Below are 27858 nucleotides of genomic sequence, written 5' to 3'. Positions count from 1 at the left end.
CCTAATTAAACCTGAGGAGGAGTCTTAGCTTTCAGCCTGGACGTGCTTTTTCTGATGGCCTAAAATACGGGTAACTCTCTTTTCAGTAGGTGTCTTTGCCACCAGATTAACAACATCAGACATTTCAGAGATTGTCCCAGTCACTCTTCAGTGTACCTTCCCATAAGTTCTTTATTTCCTTTGCTCAACAACAACAAAAATGAGCAAAGCTTTTGAAAAATAGAAGGCCCATTTTAGTTAGCATCTTATATGTCCTCAGTTTTACTTGTAATTTCTGTCTTTCGAGGAAAGAAAAACTCACTGGTTCTCTAGCCTGGAGCAGGGGGTTGCCAGCTAGCAACATCAGCCTCACCTGGGAACTTGTCAGAATGCAAATTTTCAGTCCTCACACGAGACTTTTTCAATCAGAAACTCTGAGGGTGGTGCCCAGCCCAGCAGTCTGTTTTCACAAGGTGATTCTGAAGCATGCTAGTGTGAGAACCGGGGGGCTAGAGAAAGTCAGCTGAAGATGTGATACATTCCTTAGCAAACTAAGGATGTGACTCAGAGAAGCCATGCTAATTAAAAGGATCTCTTGGAGCCAGGGAAAGGAGAAAAGCTCATAGGAATTTAACTGCCCAGTCTTCCTGAGAATCAGGATCTGGCTACATACCAGGAGAGGGTTGGTGTGAATATTCAGTTTGCTCACTGAGTTGAGAGTTTTGAGACTGATGGTGACTTCTTTCACCAGTCCCCGATATAACATTAAAGGGTGTGGGGGGGCTTCCCTGGTGGCGCAGCGGTTGGGAGTCCACCTGCCGATGCAGGGGACACGGGTTCGTGCCCCGGTCCGGGAAGATCCCACATGCCGCGGAGCAGCTGGGCCCGTGAGCCATGGCCACTGAGCCTGCGCGTCCGGAGCCTGTGCTCCGCAACGGGAGAGGCCACAACAGTGAGAGGCCTGCGTACCGCAAAAAAAAAAAAAAAAAAAAAAAAAAAAAAAAAAAAAAAAAAAAAAAAGGGTGTGGGGCAGTGTGATTAACTCTTTCCAGGTGTTACAGGTCTTTTGCAGCAGGCACGGCCACTTAACGCCCAGTGGTTTTCATGAATAAATCATCTGGAATTCCAGTGTACTCACTGTGAAAACATTATTGTGTTTATACTCATTAATTCACAGAGCATTTGAAGAGCACCTACTGTTTGTAAAGCATAAGATGGGTAAGACATGGTCCCTTTGTTCAAGGAATATGTCACTTACTCATATCAGGAAACATCCCTGAACACAGTGCCTCCCTGTGCTCACAGACATGTGCTTTTCTATACATGTCCAAGCTGCTGCCCACAGATCCAAAGTAAATCTGGCCTCAAGGTCAAAGCTCAGTTACTTTCATCATTATTTGGGACTTAATTCTTTTACCCTCTCTCCTCTTTCTTTCCCTTTTGATATAGCCTTTAGTTTACTGCTGGGATGTTGCTGAGATGTATAAAACTGTTTTTCATAACCTCCTGAGTTTAAGGATTGGGATAGGCTTCCTAGTCTAGTTCATTCTGGTAGAAATTCTGAATAAAGACTGACAAATGGACTCCCTTAATGGAAACAGTTTTTTAAACTGTTAATTTTATAATTAAGAAAATAGTAAAAACAAAATAAGAGGATATATAAAATAGATAACTAATAAGGACCTACTGTATTGCACAGGGAACTCTTCTCAGTACTTTGTAATGACCTATATGGGAAAAGAATCTTAAAAAGAGTGGATATATGTATGTGTATAACTGATACACTTTGCTGTACAGCAGAAACTAACACAACATTGTAGATCAACTATACTCCAATAAAAATTTTTTAAAAAATAAGGGGAACCACTTGGCAAGATGATACAAGATTTTAAAATTGTAGCTATGGGCTTAGGAATTTTCTTTGTGATTAATAGGTCTAAACATGAAACACTCATCCTGAGAAGGCAGACATGACCTTCACGCCCTATCCATTTTGTATTGTTTTCCCCCTCCTACTCGTGCAAAACATTTGTTTTTAATCTCTGGAAGTACTTTTGAGCACGAGGCCTTGGCTGTGAGCGGTTCTTCTGTTGCTTTCGGCATCAGTCCCTGTCACTCCCCTGTGAGGAGTCTTCTGGCAAGCACCACTCCTCCTTTTCTCTGCTAGTGCCCAGTCAGTGTCTTGCCCGCTCTTACCATTAGCTCTTTGTCTCAGCCAGGTCCCTTTCACTAGCCCCTGCCCTGCTGTGGCCATACAGCAGTCTCAGGTGTCACTGCCACGATAGGAGACAAGGCCTCACAGAGTTAAGCACGTCTGCACATGCGAGGGCACGCTTTACTTAATGCAAGAGATGAGGAAACTTGGGACCCTCAAATCTCAGAGATGTAGAATTTCATGAGACTTGCTTCCATGCCTGAGATGATAATGTTTGCAAGTGGCCTGAAACACTACCAATTTTAAACCCTTCTTTTTTAATATAATTTGGTGAATATGATCAGTAATTTACAATAATGAGTTAGCAGAAAATGGCTAAATCAGAAGATGATTCTTTGCATCTCCAGGCATAGGGGTTATGATTGGCCAAGGGTGTAGAAAGGGAGAAGTAAACATATATTGAATATTCCTATGATTTATAATGATTAAAAATTTGATTTAGCCATTTCTTATCCAGAGCATTTAAAATGACTTGTTAATGATTATCCTTTTCTCAGTCTTCTTGCTTATGAAGAACTGTAAGAGCTGGAGAGATTTCTCTGCATCTTTTACCATAAGCACCATAACATATGAGAGCGTAAAGAAGACTGGAAAAGTAATGGTTAATGGCATGCAGATCCCTGCCTTCCTTTCCTTCTGAGTTTTCCATCCATCTGCTTTCTTTACTTTTGTTTCCCATCTGCCATCTCCTTTGGGGCTTGAGTGAATACCTTAGGTGAAGAAATATAATTTCTTTCTCAATGTAGATGGAAACGGAAGTGTTTGCTCTTGGTAATGTAGCTTGAACTGGATGTGCCGCTTATACTGAAGTGCAGAAATAGAACTACTGAAGTTCTGCTACTTCCTTTTTTCAAGGCATGGTGTTAGAATTCTGACTGGGGGAAGGGGTAAATCAGCGGGCATAGCAAATAATTGAGAAGAACCTTGGCAGTACTTTTATTAGAGAACCCAGATTAGTATTTAGATACTTGATGACATGGTTTTCAGTATTGCTTTAAAGGCCCTCAGTTAGTGGTTGTGGACATCTAGTTTCTCATCAGGCACAATTATTTCATTTGACAAATTTTAACTTTCCTCTCTAAGACTTAGGATTCTTAAGTATGAAATAGTGAAATTATTAATTAGAATATTATTGCAAATTTCTATTTAATTTTAATTCTGTTGGGGTTTTTTTGTTCTTTTGTTTTTTTAATTCCCAGAGAATTCTGGATATACTTTTTGGAGTAGTCTAGTTGCTAAACACTACTTGCTGTTCCATCAGTTTTCCCCTTTAGAGCACATATATTTGCACCGAGTCTGATCTTTATGGTTTACGTAAACCAGGTCTTGTGAACCATGTAGGGAAGTAGACAGGAGGCTTGTGGGTAGTAGTCAGTTTCACTGGTTTTTGGCAAGGGACACCCTAAGAGCAAGTTGAAAGGCAGTAGTCACCTGGATCCTCAAAACAACTTGCCTGTGGCTTGCAGTCAGCTGATCTGATTTTAAGTAGAAACAAAAAGAGCCCCGTAAGCTTCCATTTGAGGGCAAGTGGTAACCTGTGCCCCCATTATCTCATCTTAAAGTTTTCCAAATCTCATGACAGTATTTCTCTGCACTTCTGGTGTACCCAGTGCCTATCCTTCCTTTTTTTTTTTTTTTTTCCCTTTTGGTTGTTGAGAGTAGATCCTGCTTCTAGAATTTACTTCCCAAACAATTGCTTTCACTTGTTTAGACTTTCAGACTTATCATCTGGTTTATACTCAGTTCCCCACCCCCCACCCTTTGACTTTACACTTATGGTCCTATGACTTTATCAAGAGGGGTTCCCACGTGGCATTTTTTCGATAGTGGGGTTGACAGAAATAGAATCAAATTGAAATTTAGAGTGAAAATGATAGAGAAAAATTCTCCTGATTTTTGGTTTAGTTTTGCTTTTGAAAAGGAAGATTATTCTGGCTTACTTCTAGTCTTTGGTCAAACACGTAGTGCATGGATATTGAAGTTGGGGAGGTCAGTCAGTGGAGAAGTCAGTTGGCCTTCATTTTTTAGGGTAGCTTCTCCTTCCTGATGAGAGGAAAGGTGGTAAGATGTATTATGAAGAGAGAGGCTAGGAAATGTAGACCTACGTCTGAGAAGATCCTGCTCCTCTTTCATTTTATTGTATAAACTGTCATGGTGGAAATCATTTTAAATCTAAACAATCAAACTAGTCCACATGCTCTATATTGGCTTATTATCTGTTACTTTTTCTTCACTTCACTTGATTTAGGTTGTTGGCTTAAGCTATGTTCTCAAGAATCCTGAAACTGTAAAGCCTACGTGAACTTTTTTTTTTTTTTTTTTTTACTGTACGCTGGCCTCTTACTGTTGTGGCCTCTCCCGTTGCGGAGCACAGGCTCCGGACGCGCAGGCTCAGCGGCCATGGCTCACCGGATCAGCCGCTCCGCGGCATGTGGGATCTTCCCGGACCGGGGCACGAACCCGCATCCCCTGCATCGGCAGGTGGACTCTCAACCACTGCGCCACCAAGGAAGCCCTTTGCTTTTTTTTTTTTTTTTCTACGTGAACTTTTTAATATTCCTAGATTCCTGGTCAGAAACTAGAACATTCAGATATGTTTTCACTTTTCCTTCCCTTTATTGATGCAACGGAGGCTCATGCCTGCCCAGCTATTGTGCTTCTTATCCTTTTGGACAAAGAAATACTCTTTAAATCCCATGGTTTGGAGCATTTTTTACAGTGTTCATGCTGAAAGTTCTCATGTTCTGAATTTTTAAGAGCGTGGAAAACTTAGAAATCTGGAGATGCCCCTTCTATCTTTCTCCTGTTCAAGACGGTGACAACACCTTGCTTTCTTCCTTAGAAAGAGAGTCTCGGGAGGGAGACGCAAGAGGGAACGGATATGGGAACAGATGTATATGTATAGCTGATTCACTTTGTTATAAAGCAGAAACTAACACACCATTGTGAAGCAATTATACTCCAATAAAGTTGTAAAAAAAAAAAAAATAGAAAGAGAGTCTCCATCTTTTGCATTCTTACCCTGAGAAAATTCTAGCTTGTAGCTGCCTGGAAAGTTGGTGTTGAATGTATCTGCAGAGCTGCCTTGTTTTTGCTCGAAAGGAAGAAACACTTTAGCTTCTATCCATATGCAAAGGTATTTCTTGGTACTTTCATGGCTCATTCAGGGAAACATAAGAGAAAAAATGGTTTCCACCAAGTAACAGATTTATACAGGTGTTACCATCATTTAATGTTTTTTCCTTTATTCCTTATTTCTAAAACCATTTCCCCAGATGCTTTACTGGGGTAATTCTGCTTCCTTTACCTCTTGTTTCTTTCCTTTGTTTTCTTCCCCTGTTCTTTTTGACTTCTTTTTGTAGGTATGTCTTCTCTTTTGGTGTTTTTTTTTTTTTCATCTTTATTTTCTGAACTTATCTCCTGGTTCCTCCTTCCCTGCATGCCACTAACTATTTTCATTAGATATTAATTGATTTGTGAATTCAGGCTGAATTGCATCATCAGCAGATGGCGGATCCAGACCTGTTGGAAGAATCCTCATCCCTCTTGGAGCCAAGTGAGATGGGAAGAGGCACGCCTTTAAGACTTGGGTACGTACCACTTCAGCCCTCTGTACTCAGTGGGGTCATGTTCATTTTTGCTTTTCAAAAGAGCGGTGAGGCTGGGCATTCACTTGCTTCCAGGATGCCCTCTCTTCTGAGCCCATTGTGAAGTGTTGCTAAGTCGCTTTGGATTCGGTTCCTGAGTTGTTCTGTCAACCCTCTGCTGAGTCCAGGAATCAGACTTTGGCAGCCCTTTTTTTTTTGCGGTACGTGGGCCTCTCACTGTTGTGGCCTCTCCCATTGCGGAGCACAGGCTCCGGACGTGCAGGCTCAGCGGCCATGGCTCATGGGCCCAGCCGCTCCGCGGCACGTGGGATCTTCCCGGACCGGGGCACGAACCTGTGTCCCCTGCATCAGCAGATGGACTCTCAACCACTGCGCCACCAGGGAAGCCCTGGCAGCCCTTTTGACATAAAATGCATATTCTCCTGTTTGGCGTCTTTGCCCCCTGCTCTCACTTTCCTCCCATACTGTGGCGTGGAATAGTTCCCAATATGGCTCTTCTCCCCACAGCTTCGTGGCTGGTGTGATCAACCGGGAGCGCATCCCTACTTTTGAGCGCATGCTTTGGCGGGTGTGCCGGGGGAATGTGTTCCTGCGGCAGGCTGAAATCGAGAACCCCCTGGAGGATCCTGTGACTGTAAGACAAGGAAATTGCGTCTCATGGAGTAGGTCTTGTAAAAGGAGCTCAGAGCAGTTACGCAGCAGGTGCCACCTGAACCTGACCCTCCCATGGAGGAGCCCTTAGGTTTACTCTGCTTTGATCTATGAATTTGAAGGGCTGCTCTTTTCCTCTTTACCTCCATCACGTGTGTACATACGATGTATATGTGACGTATACATATATATTTTCAAGCTTTACCTTTGTAGGTATTATTTTGATTAGAAGTATGTTTTTTCCAGTTATTTTAAACTTTAGCTTTATATGTTTTCTGTTACTTATCTGGGACCCAAAGAAAATTAACTTTCTATGAAAATTAACTTAAAGACATCTAGTTCCAAGTCTGGTAACATCCATATGTAAAAAGAGGAGAGATTTTCTAAACTGTGATCTTTATAAGCTGATGAAACTTTAATTGGTAAAGTTTTTTGTCTACTTGTTTGTTGGGAGTTTTAGGAACTTAGTTTAAAGATTTATATTGTACAAGATGGGATGATCTTCCCCACCCAATGCTTTGGAAAGTAGAAGTAGCTTAGCATCTTGGCATTTGACATAATGGGACAGAGTTCTTAGCATAAACCTACATTTAGAATGATGAGTCCTAATTTCAGGGATGACAAGCAAAGAAGATTAAATGTTCTGCAAAAAATTTATTTCACTTTGGTATTAGTATTATTTAGAAACCTGGAGTTGGTTTTTATGTTCTCAAGTGTCTTTTGGGTTTCTTAAATTAGTATTCTTTTTTCTACCTAAGAAGAGAGGTTGAATTATGAGGCTTCTCAGAGTCGGTGGGTCATACAACTAGAAATGATCCTGGTAAATGGATCTTCTCCTCGGTACCGAGTAGGGGTGTGGTGACACTTAGGTTACGGCGAGTGTCTCCTTACACGGAGGAGCAGTGTTATGGTCTTACTGAAGGCTGTCCTTGGGTTGTAGAGACATTGTAGTCAGCAGTCACACCTAGTGTGGAGCTGTCCTCAGGAATATTCAGCCAAGTTCCTGGGCAACAGAAACATTATTTTATCAACAAATCGAGTAAGGGAGGGTCTGGATATCTACAGCAGAGCAGCTGCGCGAAGAATGTGCTCCAGTTGATTCCTAGAGAACTTAGGAATTTCAGACTCTTGAGCCTTACTTTCTTCACTCCTTCACTCTTCTTCCCTCCTTATCCTCCTATAATTTTGTTTGTTTTCCTGTTACAAAAGCTCTATAGGAATAGGAGAAAATACAGGCAACCGGAGACAATTCTGGTTGACACCCACTATAGCTTATTTTCTTCATCTTTCCTTCTAGCCTTTGCCTCATACTTCAGGTATAAACTTGGTATTTGGAATGGATTGCCTTCCTCCCTGCCCCCTAAGGTGTAAATGGGCATGAATCATGAGATTCTGCATCAGCATTCTTCCCAACTACTCAGTTCCTTGTAGTTATTCAGCCCCCTTTATCTGGAGTTTCTAAGCATGGGAATAGGCAGGAATGGCTTCCTTCTCTTCGCTCTTCTCTGTACTTATGTCATTTAGGCAATATAAGATGTATTCAGTTTAAAGTTGAATTGGTAAATAGGGCTAAATTCTTCTAAGAGAATCATCTTTGCATCCATGTCAATCTCCTGGTTGAGTTGAAAAACAAGTACAGAAAGATTTTTGCGAATCAGAGGTTACAGGGCAAATGTTCTCGTAGTGGAGCTTAAGAAATGGATTGAGGGTAGTGGTTAAAATACACAGTTGCCATATCCTTAAAAGATTCCAGTTGTTTCTATATCACCAAGAAAGTAAGTTACTTAAGAAGTTTTCTTCTGGATTATAAGTCTGAATTCTTGGTTTTTGGTTTGGGGCCTAGGGAGACTACGTGCACAAGTCTGTGTTCATCATTTTCTTCCAAGGTGATCAGCTGAAAAACAGAGTCAAGAAAATCTGTGAAGGGTAAGAGGAAGGTGCCTCCCCTGAGGGTGCATCCAAGCCACCTATTATTAAGCCTAGAGAATAGAGAAACACAAACCCTGTTAGTTCACCTTGACACGGTGAATATATCTTTTAATAATGTTAAGGTTATTTTAAACAATGAGAAATGGCCTAAGTTTATTTTATTTTTTATTTATTTTATTTATTTTTTTGTTTTTGTTTTGTTTTGTTTTGCGGTACGTGGGCCTCTTACTGTTGTGGCCTCTCCCGTTGCGAAGCACAGGCTCCGGACGTGCAGGCTCAGCGGCCACGGCTCACGGGCCCAGCCGCTCCGTGGCATGTGGGATCTTCCCGGACCGGGGCATGAACCCGTGTCCCCTGCATCGGCAGATGGACTCTCAACCACTGCGCCATCAGGGAAGCCCCCTAAGTTTATTTTTTTAGACTGTCAAAATCACAATTTCCTTTTCTTAGAAAAAGTAATTAGGACTCACGATTTATAAATTCTACATTGTTCTGGGACAATGGGTCTTCATACCTAGCAGTGTACCATAGGCACTGTGCCCTTAAACTCTTCTGAAATTCTGCTCATGAGATCTTTTCTCCATGCCATTTTTCTCCAGCAATTTATCATGTAATTTGTATCACCGTTTCTTTTTCTTTTTTTTTTAATCTAAAGGAATTTAATAGCTACACAGAATGTCAAAACAGTTCACATGTTGCTGCTCTATCTGTAGGCTCCTTCCCATAAATAGTTATTATTATTATTATTATTTTTTTTTTTTTTTTGCGGTACGCGGACCTCTCACTGTGTGGCCTCTCCCGTTGCGGAGCACAGGCTCCGGCTCCGGACACGCAGGCTCAGCGGCCATGGCTCACGGGCCCAGCCGCTCCGCGGCATGTGGCGTCTTCCCGGAACGGGGCACGAACCCGTGTCCCCTGCATCGGCAGGTGGACTCTCAACCACTGCGCCACCAGGGAAGCCCAAATAGTTATTATTGATTAGTGCATCAGTCTGAACGAATCCTGTTTGGGTCCTTCTCGTAGGTTAACATTACGTTTTGAGATTGCTTAAGTCGGCTACGGTAAAGCATTTCAGTGTTTCTCAGGCTGCGTCTGCACTTCCAGGTTCCGGGCCTCACTCTATCCCTGTCCCGAGACGCCACAGGAGAGGAAGGAGATGGCTTCTGGAGTTAACACCAGGATTGACGATCTCCAAATGGTACACAGAGGCCCAGAGGGAATTTGTTTTTGTGAAATACTACAGTAGAAGACCATTCTTCTCCGTTGAAACACGGATAGGTAGTTGATTAGGCACCTGCAGCAGCCCAGGATACATTTCTTTTTTTTGCTATTTTTAATTCATTCCTTGAAACTTTTCCCCAGCTCCCATGCGGAATGACTTAAAAATGGCATGAATCATCTTCAAATAAGACAGGGATGCTATGCTTCTGAAATCGTTGTTGCCTAGAGTATTCAGTCCCCCTCCTCATGAGTCTGAGATATTTTTATAGTAAAGTATGCTTAGTTAAGAAAAAAAATCAAATAACATAGAAGTACATATCAAGTCAATTCTGCCTCACACACACTGTCTCCAGAGCAGCCACGCTTAACAGCTTGGTGTGTATCCTTCTGGTCACCTTGAATCTGAACCACAGAGTCTAGCCAGTGAGTCCTGGTGTAACTCTTGTACCCAAGAAGAAACGTTTACCAAATTGCAGTGTGTGTGGTTTGCACACACCATGGTTGTCAGGGGGTTCTAAGTAGGGAGTCGTGATTTATGCACACATGGAAGGAAAAGGGTGCCCATTTGGAGCTTTGTTCCCTATTGAAAGGATGTGATGATTGCCCCCTTGAAGCATCAATAAACATACTTAATCCCAAAGGCAGTTCTTTCCAGCAGTGGCAAATTGTCAGAGATACGTTGTAACTCCCATTTCAGCATCCTTTCTCATCTTTCCCTCCAACCCCCTTTGTACGTGACCCACCGACTTGACCCGTTGCCAGCTCCTTTCAGATAGACTTACCTGTTTAACCAAGGGAAGAGTTTTTTTAGAACTGCTGGTGGGTGATAAGCCATGCTAGTACATTCTGGGTTCTAGGACTGTTCTACCCCCTGCTTATGAGGTAGGCTTGTGGTAGATTTTGAAGAGCATGTGCAGTAGTCGTTACAAATGACTAGAATCTGATTTTTAAAACACCAAACTGTGTGAAGTAAAATTTTAAAAGGGAATGAATACCAAGGAGTGAGATGTGTGGGCGTGGGCTGGTGGGGAAAGAGAAAAGCAAATAGAACATTGCTTGCAAGTTTATTTAGCATCCTTCCAGAAGTTTAAATAGTAATTGTGAAATTGTCAACAACCAGGAAAGAAAGTAGCTTTGTTCCTTTATTCTCAAGTGATCCAAGAGTTTCCCTTAGCATGCCATGGCTTTTTTTTTTTTTTTTTAAACCTCTCATGGAAGTTACTTTCTACTGCCCAAGACAGTTTCTCAGGGAGCAGTGAGGACGTTTTTCCCAAACTGACTTGAAAAGCCAGCTATGATGGAGACTTGAGCTAAAATGATTAATGTATAGTTTTTCCTCTTCAAACAAATGTGGAGATTTAAGGTAGATTCTCATGCGCAAGTGTGCATGGTAGGGTGCTTGCCCAATTTTGGCTTAGCCCCTCTTCTGCTATAGAAATCTTAAATATTTGGTGATAAACAAGGCAGTAGAACGTAAAGTGTTCCTGGCTCTTCCTCCCACTCTATTCTTGGCAATGTGATTCCTCCGAGGGCACTCTGTACTGGTTTCCAAAGCCTTCTTGGGGGGAAAAGAAGCCTGACAGAAGAATCAAGCCTTATCTGCTCCATGCTGACCGTGGTATGTGGCGGTGTAAATCCCCTCTAAAGGCCGTGGTGTCTCCTCCCCCTGGCAGGCAGCCTCTCTTTTTTTTGTTTTTTTGTTTTTTTGCGGTATGCGGGCCTCTCAGTGCTGCGGCCTCTCCCGCTGCGGAGCACAGGCTCCGGACGCGCAGGCTCAGCGGCCATGGCTCATGGGCCCAGCCGCTCCGCGGCATGTGGGATCCTCCCGGACCGGGGCACGAACCCGTGTCCCCTGCACCGGCAGGCGGACTCTCAACCACTGTGCCACCAGGGAAGCCCGGGCAGCCTCTATTGGCAGAGGCAGATGCTGGTGTTCAGCAGTGCCTCTGTCCCCCCAGTCCCTGAGGCTGGCTTATGTTCAGGGCGTTCTGCCGCTTGCTGTTCTTAAGTAGGGACCTGACAACTTGGTCAGCTCCTGGGCCTGTGATGCTGACATCTTTGACTCTGAGTTACAGGCTCCACATGGAAAGTCATTGCTCTTTAGCAAGCCAGATAAAAGCCAGTGACCTACGTTGTTCTGCTGTGGATTTTGTGGTAAGATTAAATTTAGAGAGAAAAGCTAAAAACCATTTTCTCAGGTTTCTCTTCAGCTTGAAGCTAAATGAATATGAATGTTAGTCATTGGAAATCTAATTTCTTATAATTCGGCCAAAAAAAAAGAGAGAAAATTCTAGCCAGAGGAAGAAAAAACCCAGATCCCCACCTGCCTTTCTCAGAAAGCTGTGCCTCTTTGCCTTCATGTCCTGAAATCCAAGACTGGTGTTAGAAGGATCCCTGTCTGCTCCTTTCTCTCCTAAAAGGTTTTGAATCAAACGGAGGATCACCGCCAGAGGGTTCTGCAGGCAGCTGCTAAGAACATCCGTGTCTGGTTCATCAAAGTGCGGAAGATGAAGGCCATTTACCACACTTTGAACCTGTGCAATATAGATGTGACCCAGAAGTGCCTGATTGCGGAGGTCTGGTGCCCTGTCACTGACCTTGACTCCATCCAGTTTGCGCTCAGAAGGGGCACGGTGAGTCCCCCACAGCTAGCAGTGCAGCCTACAGCCAGGAAGAGAGGATCCCATCCACAGTAACATGAACCAATTACATTTTTATGGCATTTTTAGTCTCAGAGTTCTTTAATATACTCATCTTGTATCCTGACAGTACATTTTGTATATGCTTCTTTTTCTTTTCTTTTTTTTTTTTTTTTTTTTTGCGGTACGCGGGCCTCTCACTGTTGTGGCCTCTCCCGTTGCGGAGCACAGGCTCCGGACGCGCAGGCTCAGCGGCCATGGCTCACGGGCCCAGCCGCTCCGCGGCATGTGGGATCTTCCCGGACCGGGGCACAAACTCGTGTCCCCTGCATCGGCAGGCGGACTCTCAACCACTGCGCCACCAGGGAAGCCCTGCTTATTTTTCAAATGTAGAAATTGCAGTTGAAAAAGAGATTAAATGATTTGGGCATATACCCATGATCCTTCAGGGTAGCTCAAAATCGGAACATTTCCTGATCCACTCTCTCTGTCCATTAGACTAGTTCCATAATATAACCCTCGCAGTTCCATTTAGTAGTTAATTAGAGCTACTGCCCTATCCAAAGCACTGATCTAGGGGCCAGGAGGTACAGAGATGTAAAAAATAGGCCTTCAGGTATCTTATGACTTACTTGAAGAGGCTGACGTGCATACAACACGGTCTGTGCTAAGAGCAGTTTATGTGTGTGGAGGGAAGGAAGGCACTAGCTTTTCCAACTAGGATGATCAGAAAAAGCTTCAAGAAGGTGGCATTTACTCAGGGCTTTGAAGAATGGGTAAGATGTCGACTGGCAACAGTGAGAAGAAAACAGTATGGACAAAGGCAGGAAGTACAGTGTGCCCATGTGTGGTTGGGCCAGAACAGGAATTGTAATGGGTGAGCCGAAAGAGCAGGAGGCAAACCTAGGTCAGGGAGACTAGAACCTAATTGTCAAGGGTTGTTTTTTGCTGTTTTGTTTTTTTAATAAATTTATTTATTTATTCATTTATTCTTTGGCTCTGTCAAGTCTTTGTTGCTGTGCGTGGGCTTTTCTCTAGTTGCAGCGAGCGGGGGCTACTCTTCGTTGTGGTGCATGGGCTTCTCGTTGCAGTGGCTTCTCTTGTTGCGGAGCACGGGCTCTAGGCATGCAGGCTTCGGTACTTGTGGCACACGGGCTCAGTAGTTGTGGCGCACAGACTTAGTTGCTCTGCGGCATGTGGGATCTTCCCGGACCAGGGCTCAAACTTGTGTCCCCTGCATTGGCAGGCAGATTCTTAACCACTGCGCCACCAGGGAAGTCCCATGAAGGGTTTTTAATACCAGGTTAGTGGGTTTAAATTTTATCCCAAAGAGAGTGGAGAGACATTGGAAGTTATTTAGCAGTGAAAGGACATGATCAAAACGGTTTTTTTTTTTTTTTTTTTTTTTTTTTTTTTTTTTTTTTTTTTTTTTTCTGTATGCGGGCCTCTCACTGTTGTGGCCTCTCCCGTTGCGGAGCACAGGCTCCGGACGCGCAGGCCCAACGGCCATGGCTCACAGGCCCAACCGCTCCGCGGCATGTGGGATCTTCCCAGACCGGGGCACGAACCCGTGTCCCCTGCATCGGCAGGCGGACTCTCAACCACTGCGCCACCAGGGAAGCCCCAAAGAATACTTTTTTTTTTTTTTTTTTTTTTGCAGTACGCGGGCCTCTCCCGCTGCGGAAAACAGGCTCCGGACGCGCAGGCTCAGCGGCCATGGTTCATGGGCCCAGCCGCTCCACAGCATGTGGGATCTTCCCAGACCAGGGCACGAACCCATGTCCCCTGCATCGGCAGGCGGACTCTCAACCACTGCGCCACCAGGGAAGCCCCCAAAACGGTTTTAAAAGAGTAGTCCAGGGACTTCCCTGGCAGTCCAGTGGTTAGGACTCTGTGCTTCCACTGCAGGGGGCCCGGGTTTGATTCCTGGTCAGGAAACTAAGATCCCATATCCCACATGCCTCGAGGCATGGCCAAATAAATAAATAAATAGAATAGAATGAGTAATCCATTGATAGCATCTGGGTTGGACTGGGGAATAGAGAGAGTTTACAAGTAGGGGTTCCGTTAGGAGGTTATTGTAAACACAGAGCAGTAAGTGATAATGACCCCTGCAGTAAGACTTGGCAATGGGAAAAGCAAATGATGAATTTGTGAGACACTCTGAAGGAGGTATCAATTAGTATATTGGGTATTTAGCAATGTGCAGGAGAAGTACAAGGAGAAAAGATTAAAAACGTTTCTGAGGCATCAAAGCTGGGTGGCTGGTAGAATAATAGTTTCATTGATGGAAGTAAAAGTTCAGCACGAGAAACTTATTGATCGGAGAAGGATGATAAGTTCAGTTTCAGTCACATTGAGGGGTTGGACAGAAATCCACATGGAAATCTCAAGCAGAAAATGGGATAGGTTCTCGAAAGAAAGGGCAACATGAAAGAAATGGGTTGCATGAGGTTGGAAGGGCGTGAGACCTCCAAGAGAGAAAATAAGGAGCTAATAATAGAACATGGGGGGCCCTGCAGTGTTACAGGCAGGGGAGGAAGAGCCAGCAAAGAGACAGGAAAGGCATGGTTGGTAAGCAGAAGAGGTAGCTCTGCAGTGCCAGGGGCTTGCATATAAGAGAAAAGACCTTTGGATCCGGTGATGAGCCAGCCACTTTGGCTAAGTGTGCTCTGCTTGACTGCAAGGATTAGGGAGTTCAGAGTAGGTGGCGGAGGAAGAAAGCCAGAGAATAACTTTGCTTCCTCCGTAAAAGGAGAAGAGAACGATGACACTTGTAGGCAGGCAGATAAGGATGTCTCCAGAGGAGGTACCACAGTTTCTTTGGTAACATATTTTAGATTTTTTTTTTTTCAAGGTGAGGGTAGTTTTCCCGAGACTTCATTTAAATCTTTCATTGTAAATTTTATAGCTAGTTCCAGTTTCCCCAAAGACCGGAAAGCTTGAGATATAATTTACAAAAAAGAAAATACACATATTTTACGTGTACTGTTCAATGAGTTTTGATAAATATATATGCCTGTGTAACCACCATCACAATTAGGAGGGTGACCTGATTCTGAAATACGTGCTTTATGTTTCCCAGGAACACAGTGGCTCCACCGTGCCCTCCATCCTGAACAGGATGCAGACCAACCAGACTCCCCCAACCTATAACAAAACCAACAAGTTCACATGTGGTTTTCAGAACATAGTGGATGCTTATGGAATTGGAACTTACCGAGAGATAAATCCAGGTAAAAAAGCTTGACTCTTTTCCCTCTTAGAGGTTTTATTCTTTGTTATTTCTTTCAGTGCCTCACTCTGAATGCAATTGAACACAATTGGCTTAAAACTAAAGATGTTGTCAAGGCCTCAGCTGTTGTGTATTTCCTGTGAGGAGGTGCCTGTTTGGATGCAGGGAGTGAGGTTTATCGCTGGGTGGCACCCCTTTAGGAGGTGGTTTTATAGGAGTTTTATAGGAATGAGCTCCGTGGATTCGATTCCTCTCTTTGCCCTCGCGGCTGTACAGCACCTGGCTTTCTCTTGCACACCATTTGCTGGAACTGCTTTAAGCAAAAAGTTTTTTCCAAGGTAATTGATATTTTAAAAGAGCTTCCCTGTTCCAGGTTAGATAGAGAAAATATAGCAATTGTTGACCATTTTAGGCACAAGGCAGATTTCTCCTCTGTTCAGAGAGTTAATGATTAAATCCAGAGTGTGAGAATTCATTTTCAGTGGGAGCCTTCTGCAGGACCTGCTTTGCTCCAGGTTCTGGGCTTTCTCCCACTCACCCAGTGGCTTTTTTCAGCTGGTTACTATACAAGGGAGGAAAGCTGGCCTGCCCCAGGGGTGAGAGAAAAGAATCAAAGAACAAACCACACTGGTGCCAAGGCTAGAGACAAAACTTTCATTTCCTGTGTGGTTCTTTGTTGAAAATGCTGGCAGTAGCTGGGATGCCACCAGAGCTGCTTTGTGAGGCTGTGCAGATCCTGCCGTGAAAGTTATCCCCTGCGAGTCCCTCTGACCAACAGCTTGGGAATAAGTCACCTTATATTGATCTTAGATGACAGAGAGGGGTGTGATATGTGCGGAATTGCTGCGGTTTTCTGTACTTGGTCTTTTTCCTTCTTTGGTTTCTTTATAGCTCCATATACCATCATCACTTTCCCTTTCCTATTTGCCGTGATGTTTGGGGACTTTGGCCACGGCATTTTGATGACCCTTTTTGCTGTATGGATGGTGTTAAGGGAGAGCCGGATCCTCTCCCAGAAGAATGAGAATGAGGTAATGTTTTGTCTGTTTTTGATAGAAACTCAGAAACATAAGATAACTGTATTATTTTCTTGACATATTTCTAATATTTTTCTTCTGTAATCTTTGGCTGCTTACTACTATCATTGCCTCTTCATAGGGCAACACATTTATAATCATTTTGTCCAGACAGAGGATAATTCAGTCTTTCCTCTAGCATGATTGATGGAAGTGTATTTATTATATTTTTGTTTTTCATTTATTGAGATATAGTTGACTTGCAATATTATATTAGTTTCAGGTATACAACATAGCGATTCAAAAATTTTATAGATTATACTCCACTTATAATTGTTATAAAATATTGGCTCTGTTCCCTGTGCTGTACAATATATCTTTGTAGCTTATTTATTTTATACATAATGGTTTGTACCTCTTAATCCCTTACCCCTATCGTGTCCCTCCCCACTTTGCCTCTCCCCACTGGTGACCACTAGTTAATTCAAGAACAAGGTAATGTTTAAGTTACCTCTGTGTTGGTCTGAAACTTTATAATTCCTCAAGCATTCATTATGAAAATTATGATCTGGAAATCTTTGATCCATGAATTTATAGAGAAGTTATAGAGACTGTTTAGAGAATAGAGAAGTTATTTTCATTTTAACACTAAAGAGGTCATGTGTTATGAAAGTAAATTTCTCGTTAGCGTTGTATTTCGGTCTTTGCTTCAGGCTCTCTGACCCAGAATGGGGTAAGAGTGGTGTGAGAAGAAGGGTCTAGTACATCCTAAATAACACTGTCACGACGTTAGCTGCAGCTCATGAGTACATTGCATTGACCTCTTTCTCCTGGCTCCCAGATGTTTAGCACTGTGTTCAGCGGACGGTACATTATTCTGCTGATGGGTGTGTTCTCCATCTACACTGGCCTCATCTACAATGATTGCTTTTCCAAGTCTCTTAATATCTTCGGGTCATCCTGGAGTGTGCGGCCAATGTTTACTTTATACAACTGGACGTAAGTTGCAAAGAAGCTGAAAGTCAAAGCTTGTTCCTTTCGTGTTCAGCTCTGGTTTTCCAGACAAGTGGTAAACTAACACTTCTTTAGGAAGCGGTTGACACTGTCTCTATTCCAAAAGAATGTAGTGTCTCCTCTTATTTATGCTGCAGCCTGGGAAGTGCTTTGTGATTGGTTCAGCATTGTTAAGGAACATTGATTCCTTTTGTAAGTTAAAAGCGGGTTCCCCAGTTTCCCTATCTGGACTTGTATGTGTGTTTAGTTTTTCTTTTTGTTATCTCTGATCCCTTCTCACTCTCTGATGCTAACCCCTCCTCTTTTATTGAAGAGACAAAATAGCTATAGTATCAGTGGTTTCTTTGGGGATCAGTTTCTGGACCGCAGTAATTTCCCTCTCTTGAATAAAAAATAAATGCAGCTTTTCTCCTAACATGGTAGGGAAGAGACGGTTCGGGGGAACCCTGTCCTCCAGCTGAACCCAGCTGTCCATGGAGTTTTCGGTGGACCATATCCTTTTGGCATCGATCCAGTAAGAGCACTTCTTTTCTATATGTCTGACACCAAATGTTTTAACTGAAACCCAGAAGTGAGAGAATGAAAATGAAGATAAATAGTTATTTGGGTTTTAGTTAACATATTTTTAGAAAACCTCAGTGTATCTGTCCAGAGCACTTTAAAGCTGCAAGATATCCAGATGCCTTGGGGAGCCAAGTAATTTTTCCTGCACTACTTATTTTAGAGGTGGCTAATAATACTGACTCTGGGAAGATTGATTTTCAAGACTCCTTCCCAGTTTATTTTTGTTTAACTTAGTTTGGTTTTTATTTTTAGCAGATGTTTTAACAGAGAAAAATAGCTCTTTTCTATGGATTTTAGATTTCCATTCTTATCTTTATATACTTAGACAAAAACTTATCCCAGAATTTTATTTTTTTTCAAATACTTAGGCAAGAAAAGTGTGATCAAGTCTTTTGTGTTATATGCTTAAACAGGGGAGGCGGGGGCAGGGGTGTGTGTGGAATTTAAGCCTAAAGGTTAGACTGTAAGGATTACAAAATTCCAGAGGAAAAGCAGATCATTATGGACCAGAAAGATTAAGTTTCTTGTAAAAAATGGGAATTAATCTGGCCTTTGAAAAATATTTCAGATTGTTATAGGTGAAGAGAAGTGTGTGCAAGAGCATAGACGTAGGGAGATACAAAGTTAATTATTTTAATTATTATAGAAATTAATGGTACTGAAATGCTTACTATGGCTCAGAGACTGTACTGAGCCCTCAGCATGTCTGATTTATGCCCAAACAATTCTATCAGGTAGGTATTGCTATCTGTATTATACAGATAAGGAAACTAAGGCTTGGAGATATTTAATAAGATTTCATATGTGCATTTAACAGATGTTTACTGAATCCCTATTGTCTGCAAGGCATAGTGCCTGCTGGGGGAAACACATAATTCTAACACACAGCTCCTGCCCTCAAGTAACTTGGAATCCAATAATAATATTATCTCACATTTAGGTAGTGTTCTGTAGTTACAGAGGTTTTTTTTTTGAAGACATCTCATTTGGTGCTTACACGGTAGATACTGAGTTTAAAGTGCCTGTGGGACACCCGGGGATAAATGTCCATCAGGCAGTTGGAGTTGCAGAACGTCAGGCAAGACTGGGGCTGCAGAGAGAACCAGCCACAAGCTGTCAGGTTAGAGGTCACCGAGGATGAGCTGTTCATGAGGAGGCCAGTTCAGAAAAGAAGATGCTGGGCTAGATGGTGGAAGATCTGGCTCATCAGGGTACAGAGTTTGCACTTTATCGTAGAGACGACAGTAGGGGTTCTGGGAGGTTTCAGCACAGGGAATGACTGCCTCGGAGTCACGATTTAGGAAGCATAATCTGATGGCCAAGTGGAGGCAGAACTGTCAGGAAAATTTTACAGGCATCCAAGCCTTAGGTGACAAAGCATAAGGCAGTTAATGTTTAAAAATAGATGGAAGGACAGCTCCCCTGGGTTTCAGTCGGCAAAATACAGATTGTGGGAGCATCTACAAGATAAACGTCCCAATTTCTTCAACAAATCTTTTGTAATGAATAAAAAGGGAGAGCTGGAAGGAGAACCTCTAGAGGCTTAAAAGCTGTATCAAGCAATCATGGTGTATAGACCTTGTCTGGACCCCACTTTGAATAAGTGAATTATTTTTAAAAGTATGGATACAATTGGGGAAATTTGAATACTAACGATTCCGTGGTATTACAGAAACATTGTTCATGCTTTGGGGTATGATAACAGTGTTGTGGTCATGTTTTAAAAATGAGTTCTTACCTTTTTTTTTTTTTTTTTTTTTTTTTTTTTTTCTTTTTGCGGTATGTGGGCCTCTCACTGCTGTGGCCTCTCCCATTGCGGAGCACAGGCTCCGGACGCGCAGGCCCAGCGGCCATGGCTCACGGGCCCAGCCGCTCCGCGGCATGTGGGATCCTCCCAGACCGGGGCACGAACCCGCGTCCCCTGCATCGGCAGGCGGACTCTCAACCACTGCGCCACCAGGGAGGCCCAGTTCTTACCTTTTAGAGATCCATACTGAAATATTTACAGGAAAAATGACATAGTATCTGGACTTTGCCTCAAAATAATATGGAGGTGGGGAGTGGGTTGGGGATATGATGAACATCATTGACAAGGAGTCAGTAAATAATCGTTGAAGCTGGGCCATAGGCACATGGGAGTTTGTTATCTTATTCTCTCTGCTTGTGTATATGTTTAGCATTTTCCGTAATTAAAAAAAACACAACTATGTTTTAGAATAGGTGAATATTTTTCCATTTGAGAACGCTTTGTAATGCCTTTTTGTTTTCTTGGGTTGTGACAGATTTGGAACATTGCTACCAATAAACTGACCTTCCTCAACTCCTTTAAGATGAAGATGTCTGTTATCCTTGGTATCATCCACATGATGTTTGGAGTCAGCCTGAGCCTTTTCAACCATACGTGAGTCACTCTGTTTCATCATAAGAATGCACTTAGTTCAGACAGTGCTTTTGCCTAAAGAAATCGTAACACCTCTAAGGAGGGATTAATAACTCAGAACACTGTTCTGTGTTAAAGAAATGCTTTTATAAAAATCTCATTTGTTTGAATGAAGCTTGCTTATTAATATTAGTCCCTTAACAATGTACAGTCATACTCAAGATCTTTAAAAAAACCTTGTGTAATTTTCCTCAAAGTGAGAGTTATGTTCTTTTCCCTTGATGTGTAACTCACATAAACTTATGAACTGTGGTCTCAGAATGTACCAGATTTTCCCATCTCTTCCTCATGAGAGATCGATAGGGGTGGTATTGGAGCTGTTCACGGTCCAAAAGTTTGGTAGTCATAGTTAATCCTGCTTGTTTCTGTTGCCTCCAGTTCTTCTGGCTTTTGCTTCTTCAAATGATACGCAGAGAGTTGAGGGAGCATTAGGTAGAAAATCTAGTATACTTGGTATAGGGGTGACCCTGGGTCTGTTCACCTTTAACATTTTTTTCTCTCTTACTTTTTAGCTATTTCAAGAAGCCCCTGAATATCTACTTTGGATTTATTCCGGAAATAATCTTCATGACCTCTTTGTTTGGCTACTTGGTTATCCTTATTTTTTACAAGTGGACAGCCTATGATGCTCACACATCTGAGAAAGCGCCAAGCCTTCTGATCCATTTCATAAACATGTTCCTCTTTTCCTATGGGGACTCTGGTAATTCGATGCTGTATTCTGGACAGGTGCGTCAACCCAGAGGTAGACTGTCTTAGGTGGTTTTCCTAGGTCAGGAAGCCAGATGTTTCTGTGACCCTGAAAAAGCTTTAGGGACTTCCCTGGTGGTCCAGTGGTTAAGACTTTGCCTTCCAGTGCAGGGGGGTTGTAGGTTCGATGCCTGGTCGGGGAGCTAAGATCCCACATGCCTCACGGCCAAAAAACCAAAACATAAAACAGAAGCAATATTGTAACAAATTCAATAAAGACCTTAAAAATTGTCCACATCAAAAAAAACAAAAAACAAAAAAAAAAGCCTTAAAAAAAATCCCCATCAGCCACACATCCAAATTTAAATTCAGCCCATCCTCGTCCTTTGGGAGGGGGAGCTGTAACTTCTGAATGCAGAAAGGGTAGAATTTATAACTCTCATCCTATGGGACAGTCCTGGGCTTTGCCACAACATCTGCTAATTATTTTGAGGAGCTGGATTGTGTTATTTATTCATAAATCGACAGGAAAGTACTATTTTAGAGGGAATTTGTGCCGGAGTTGGAAACTGCACATTTGATTAATGTGATGTGCCTTGTCCTTCTTACTTTGCAGAAAGGAATTCAGTGTTTCCTGGTAGTGGTCGCGCTGCTGTGTGTCCCTTGGATGCTGCTGTTTAAACCACTGGTCCTTCGCCATCAGTATTTGAGGAGGAAGCATTTGGTGGGTGTATTTCTGTTGCTGAAAGTTTACTAGACTTTTTTTTTAAGATCAAGGCAATTCCTCAGTGGATATAGTGAGTTGTGCATAACCTGTATTCTCTTAAAATGCATTTGTGTTGTATCCCAGCATGAACACTAGGCCTGCTGAAATGAAAAAAACCAAAACCAAACATGTAATTGCTGCCCAGACATCCAGATTCAGCTTTGAGTAGCCCAGGTAGCGAGAACAAGTCATAAGTTTTTACCTTTCCTGATCACGCTTTGCTCATGTTGTGCTCAGCAAAATCCAGGTCTGGGCCTGTCTCGATGCAGCATCAGCCAAAGCAAGGCTGCAAGAGCTGCAGACAGGTGAACCCACTCATGTGGTTTGCCTAGGCAACCACAGAGCTGACGCTGAGATATTTTCTTTTAAAATGAGACCGTGATACTTTCACCCAACCAAAACATCCGGGACGGGGAAAGATTTGGTTTAAAGCACATTAACTTTTTTCTTTTTAAAAAACAGCAACATACTTGTGTTTACTTAATGTATATATGTGTGCACCTGAATTACACACACACACACACACATACACACACACACTTAAGATGCCAGATGTCCATTTCTGGCTATGCAATAATGCTTACTTATTATATTGCCTGGTAAAGACCAAAAGATCTTGTTGCATGACTCATGCGGCTGTTAGATTGTGACTCCTGTTGGAGAGCGCTGAGTTACAAGACATGCCTTCTCCCTTTTCTGACCATCTTCATCCTTCCATGTGCCCTCATTCGTCTCCCCTTTCACTCCCTCCCTCCTTGGTTTCCTTCTCCCTTCCTCTTTTCTTCCATTCACTACCAGGAAGGGGCAACCTGTGGGGGCCCCAGTCAGCCCACCCCCAAGCCAACAGGGACTAGAGGCAGCAGCGGCTGCAGCAGTGAGTGAATTAAAACCAACAAACCATCACGTTTTGTTTAAAGAGGTGGCAAACAGTGCAGCAGAATTCTTTTTAACTATATCGAGAGCATGGGACATGTGTGCTCTTGGGAAGTATGTCCTTGGTACTCATTGAGAGGATGACAGAAAAGATTCCCACCTCTTAGGAATAGATTCTGATACCATCTTTACCATTGGTCCACTACGTTTCCATTCAGTATGTAAGTACAGTCCTGTCTGTGGAAGCAGGGCGGTTGTTGTACCCTCTCCAAGCCCCATCATCTTAATCCAAGAGGGCAGCTCTTAGACTCATCCACTTTCATGTCTGTATTTTGTGACCATGTACTGGATGGATTTTTTTAGCATGGAGTGAGAACATCTCTGTGATTCTTGAATTGATTTCCCTGCACTTTAAAGTTCTGCTTCAGAGTGATGCTTGAACATTTGGTCCACTTTAGCTGTAACTTACTCTCTTTCCAGTGGAAGCTTGTATGTGTCTACTTTTTTGTGAGAGACTCAGAAGCCCTCATGTCCTCAGCTGTTCATTGAGACCTCCACCCTGCCATGTGTCTCATGTGTACTCTGCATCTGGTGTAATAACCAAAGTCATCTTCTGTTTTGATCTTTCCTTCTTCCAGCACTAGCTCGTGATTCGGTAACAGCACTTTGATTGTTAAGCATTTCAATATTTGTCCTTAAAACATCTCTTAACCAAAACCTTATAATGCATGAATATCAAATTAGCCCAATCTATTCTAGGTAATGAATCTATAATATTTTTTAAATCTCACCAGTAGTGATTACTCATATACTATTGTGTTCTAGTAGCATCATACTCCTTTAGATATATGAAATATTTAGATGATGACTGTTTCCTTCATTAGGTGTTCCTGAACATTTTAACTCAGAAAATTGCTATAATTATTCTTCTAGGACTAGTTTTAAAAGGCTGATATTTTGGATCAGAAGATACTTAAATGTTGCTGCTTAAAATTATTTTCAAATGGGGACTTACTCTCTTCTTTCTAATGAGAGGAAAAAAAAAACCTTAAAGCACATACTGTCCACATATTGGCGTTCTTCTTTCTGCTAGTCTTAGTTTATTTAAGATGTGCTTCTGCTGCATCAGTCTTGATGCTTTTAAGTCTGGCATCCTCTTTTATGAAACTATCCAAGTTAAAAGTCCCTGGTCTGGAAATCTGCATATTTCAGAGGGACTTCTTAGCGCACTGGTTCTTTAGCAGCCAAACATCTGTTTCTGGAGGGCAGCCCAAAGGTATCAGGATGATCATTCTACCACGGAGGTCCTAGATCCCTGACCCCAAGGGCTGAGGACATGAACACTGATCTGTTTTTGTTCTGTTCTCTGTACTCTTGGTTGTCTGTAAGCAGTGTATCACAATTTAATACTTTCTTTTCTTCTTTCTGCTGATGTGTGTCTCATCCCCCTTCCTGTAACTCACATCCCCTCTGTTCTGAAGGGACACTTATTTGTGTCTGGCTGGGAGGCTTAACCTGTCTGCCCCTCACTTCATCTGCTGGTTGGGGAAAGCTTCAGAAATGGCTTTCTGCTTTAGGCCTTAAAGCCTAAAGCCTGCCTCCTCGACCCTGGGATCCATCCCAAGATACTCTGGAGTCCTCTCTTGTCACCAGTGTGGTGCAGAAAGTGCACCTGTGTTGCACCTTTAGTCCACCTTTTGTGGGTTGTCAGGTGTAATATTTGCATGACCTGGAGGTGCCAGGCGCTTCAGCAGTTCCCAGATCTGACTACACATCAGAATCACCTGGTGAACTTTAAATTTGTTTCTTAGGGCATTAAGACAGAACAGACAAGTGGAGGAAGGCATAAAGATTGCCTGTAACGCCATGATCCAGACAACCCCCAACTGACATTAAAAACTAAAATCAAAGCAATAGGTGCACTTGGTTAGAGATGCAAATAGTACTGACTGTGAAAGCCTTCCCAATCCCCAGCCCTTCTCCCCCACCTTCTCCTCCAGGGTATTGTTAACAGGTGGGGAAGTTTGCCTTAAAATTTTTTTCTGCAGATCTCAGCATGTATCTATCATCTATTGATAGACATATGTATATGTGTATGTACACATATATTTAAAACACATTAGCAATTGTGTTTTAAATTGTAGCACTCTGCTGCCCCTTGATTAGGTTTTTTAAAATTTCGTGTCCTTAGAGATCGTTTCGTAGTGATACTCTTATAGTTGCCTAGCATTCCATAGAACATTCTGTTGGATGTGCTTAAATCATGTAATCAGTCTCTTGTTGATGCTCTGTTGGTTGTTCCCAGTTCTTTGCTATTCCAAATAACACAGGGAACGTCCTTGTCCTTGTATCTTGATAAAACTTCACAGGCACAGATGTTCCCAGCAGTGGACTTGCTGTCTCAAAGGGTGCATGCATTTTTTTTTTTGCGTGCCTTTTCTTTCTTTTTTTTTTTTTTCACTTGTCATCATTTAATGAATCTCCCACCGTGTGGCTTCAAGCTACCAGGACACAAGCCCCACCCACACCCTTAATCTTCTCCTCAGCTCTTCTGCTGAAGAATTTGGCCTTCACGATGACAGCCTGCTTTGGGAGCTTTCCTTTCCCCAGAACTTTGTAGTAGCCCGATTGCACCACATCAGTGATAGGAGCAGCTCCAGTCTTGTTCTTGGCGGCATTTACCCGTGTCTGCTCACTGACCCAAGGTCCACAATTTATCAAGGTTGACAGTTGGGCAGGAGCTCTGGTCCCTCTTTAAGTGGTAATGCCTCATACCAACTTTCCCAAAGTATCCTGGGTGTTATTTGTCGAAGTTGATCCTGTGGTGATGCATGCCACCAGCATTACCGCGGCCTCCTGGGGTCTTCCGGTGTTTGCCGATGCGGCTGTGGCCGTGGCTCACGTGGCCCCTAAGTTTCCGGGTCTTCCTTATTCTGGATGGCATGTCGGCGGCCGAGACCAAAGAGCTGTGCATGCCTTTTCCATTTTGATAGACACTCGAAATGATCATACAGTTTGTACTTGGGGAAATATTTTTTTAAATACAGATTTTCTAGGCCCCACCCCAGACCTACTAAATTTACAATTTCTGGGGGTGGTATTTGAGAATCTCTGCTTAATGAAATGCAACTTTCAAGGTGATTCTGATGCAACTGGTTCTCTGACCACTGCTAGAAGAAGAGAGAGAATCTGCCCAAACCCTGAGGGTTGATGGTCGTATGCTGTGGTCATAGATGCCCACCAGAGGCGAAGCTGCGAGTAGGGACCTTGGGGCATTTGACCGAAGCTGTGTGCACGTTCTTTGCGCTGCTGCTCAGAGGCCATTTTGCAGGAGAGCGGTCTTTGAACTCTTGCCTTGTTTGACTCCCCTGACAGAAACCACATGAAGTGGGTCTTGGAGCTGTTTCTTCAGCTCCTTTTCACTCTGTGGCAGGTTAGCACTAAGTGGTGTCTGTCAGACTTAACCCCAGTTCTGCCTGGTTTTCGTACCCAAAAAGTCCTTTTGCCTCAGTAAACCCAAACTTTTCCAAGTCAGGTTGACATAGAAATCCTGGTCCTAGGGACCCTGCTGAAAACTGCCTGGGGAGTGAGAGGCAGCCAGTCAGCATCCGCCCACCTGCCTGTGGAAGAGTTGCGTTAATACTCCAGAATCCTCCACTGAAGGATAGGATCGGGTTTTTTTTGGTTCTGTTTTGTTTTATTTTAAGTCAGTATTCTCTAGCTACAAGCTAATGTACATAAAGCTTTTTTTTCTTCTGTGACCTGGGAGGTCCTTTGTTCCTGGGCAGAGACCTGGTACATTTCAGGGAGAGGTTGCTGGAGCTCTCGGGCTCCTGTTGCCATCTGAACAGACTGGGTTGCAGTCACCATGTCATTTGGCTGTCCTCCCTCTTAGAAAGTCTAATCTTTAGTTCCAGAAAAACTTAGGCCATTGAACTCTTTACAGATAGAGCTGCGCTTGTTAGGAGACTTTGTTCGTATTAAGCTTTTCATGCAAGCAGGACTCTGAGTCGGTGTTGGCCAAGGCAAGGTTGGTGTCTCTTGGTGCAGCAGGAACTGCCTGTTGCCTCTGATCAGGATGAGGTGCTACATGTAGTTCGGGTTGGGCCTGGGCGGTGGTAGTTGGGATGGGAACAGTGGCTTGGTTTTACTTAGCTGTTGGATCAGTGGGTTTTGCTTTTGTTGTTAGAATATATGCTTTTCTGAGGTTTGTATGTACTAACCATCGCCCTTCCCCACGTCACAGAATGTCACATTAAAGCCCAGGCAAATTCTACTCTTTCTGTTCATCTGTGTAGGGAACTCTCAACTTTGGTGGGATCAGGGTGGGCAACGGACCGACAGAGGAGGATGCTGAGATTATTCAGCATGACCAGCTCTCCACCCATTCAGAGGACACAGAGGAGGTAAGATCAGTGGTGTGGGCTTCCTCTCCTCCCTCCTCGGGTCAGCCCTAGTCTTGTGTCCCTAAGTGGCCTCACTCCTGTCCGCTCCTTGAAAAAATGAAAAGACTAATACGAGGATCAGCTTGCTTTCTGGACCTCTTAGGGCACTACAGCTTTTTCCAATGGTCCCTGCTCTGAACTCCAGGTGTTGCCTGCAGAGCCCGCAGCAGTTTTGTTCTGTTGTCCGGCTTCCTGAGTTCCAAGCGGCCCACAGTGCTCTGCACGCAGATCTCAGTTGTCGACTGCTCTCCTCGGGGCCGAGGCGGAGGCGGCCCCAGCGCCCCAGCTCTTGCTACCAGAAACCCAGGCCACTTACGGCGGCTCCTTCATCCCTTGCCCCTCCCCAGAACGGTTCCTGTTGGAACTTTAGTCACTGGGACTTTTGAAGTCCTGTTCCACTAATGTGCTCTTGTTGCAGACATGTTATTGAGCCTTTTAAAAATGTGACTTGCCTACTTTTTAGCCAAGTTTAGTCTAGTTTAGCCAAGCTAGACTTTTCCTTAAACCACCATTGGATTTTTAAAAATCCAATCTCCTTGCCTGACCGTTCGTACCCCAAAGCCTCTGAGCTGA

The 27858-nt window shown here is 43.3% G+C and overlaps 1 protein-coding gene and 1 pseudogene across 7 annotated transcripts in view; one reads left to right on the top strand and one right to left on the bottom strand.

Annotated features, from left to right (window-relative positions):
* ATP6V0A1 (ATPase H+ transporting V0 subunit a1) overlaps positions 1–27858 on the top strand; it is a 55834-nt gene that overhangs the window by 15401 nt on the left and 12575 nt on the right. For 4 of the 6 annotated variants that reach the window (XM_081219507.1, XM_081219503.1, XM_081219502.1 and 1 more), the window contains 13 exons: positions 5681–5784; positions 6310–6436; positions 8297–8379; positions 9487–9580; positions 12024–12236; positions 15328–15478; positions 16369–16508; positions 17335–17492; positions 17931–18021; positions 20354–20472; positions 21024–21240; positions 21818–21925; positions 27139–27246. In XM_081219507.1, coding sequence (XP_081075633.1) covers positions 5681–5784; positions 6310–6436; positions 8297–8379; positions 9487–9580; positions 12024–12236; positions 15328–15478; positions 16369–16508; positions 17335–17492; positions 17931–18021; positions 20354–20472; positions 21024–21240; positions 21818–21925; positions 27139–27246 — 1713 coding nt within the window. The remainder of the gene's footprint in view (positions 1–5680; positions 5785–6309; positions 6437–8296; positions 8380–9486; positions 9581–12023; positions 12237–15327; positions 15479–16368; positions 16509–17334; positions 17493–17930; positions 18022–20353; positions 20473–21023; positions 21241–21817; positions 21926–27138; positions 27247–27858) is intronic. The other 2 variants (XM_081219505.1, XM_081219504.1) reach the window with 1 other exon arrangement.
* Positions 25222–25886, bottom strand: LOC308607517 (large ribosomal subunit protein uL15-like; annotated as a pseudogene). Its single transcript has one exon. The product of its transcript is annotated as a large ribosomal subunit protein uL15-like (transcript).

This window comes from Mesoplodon bidens (genome assembly GCF_964165515.1).
Source record: "Mesoplodon bidens genome assembly, chromosome: 19".
NCBI classification, from domain to species: domain Eukaryota; kingdom Metazoa; phylum Chordata; class Mammalia; order Artiodactyla; family Ziphiidae; genus Mesoplodon; species Mesoplodon bidens.
This window is presented reverse-complemented; position numbering and strand designations above follow the sequence as displayed.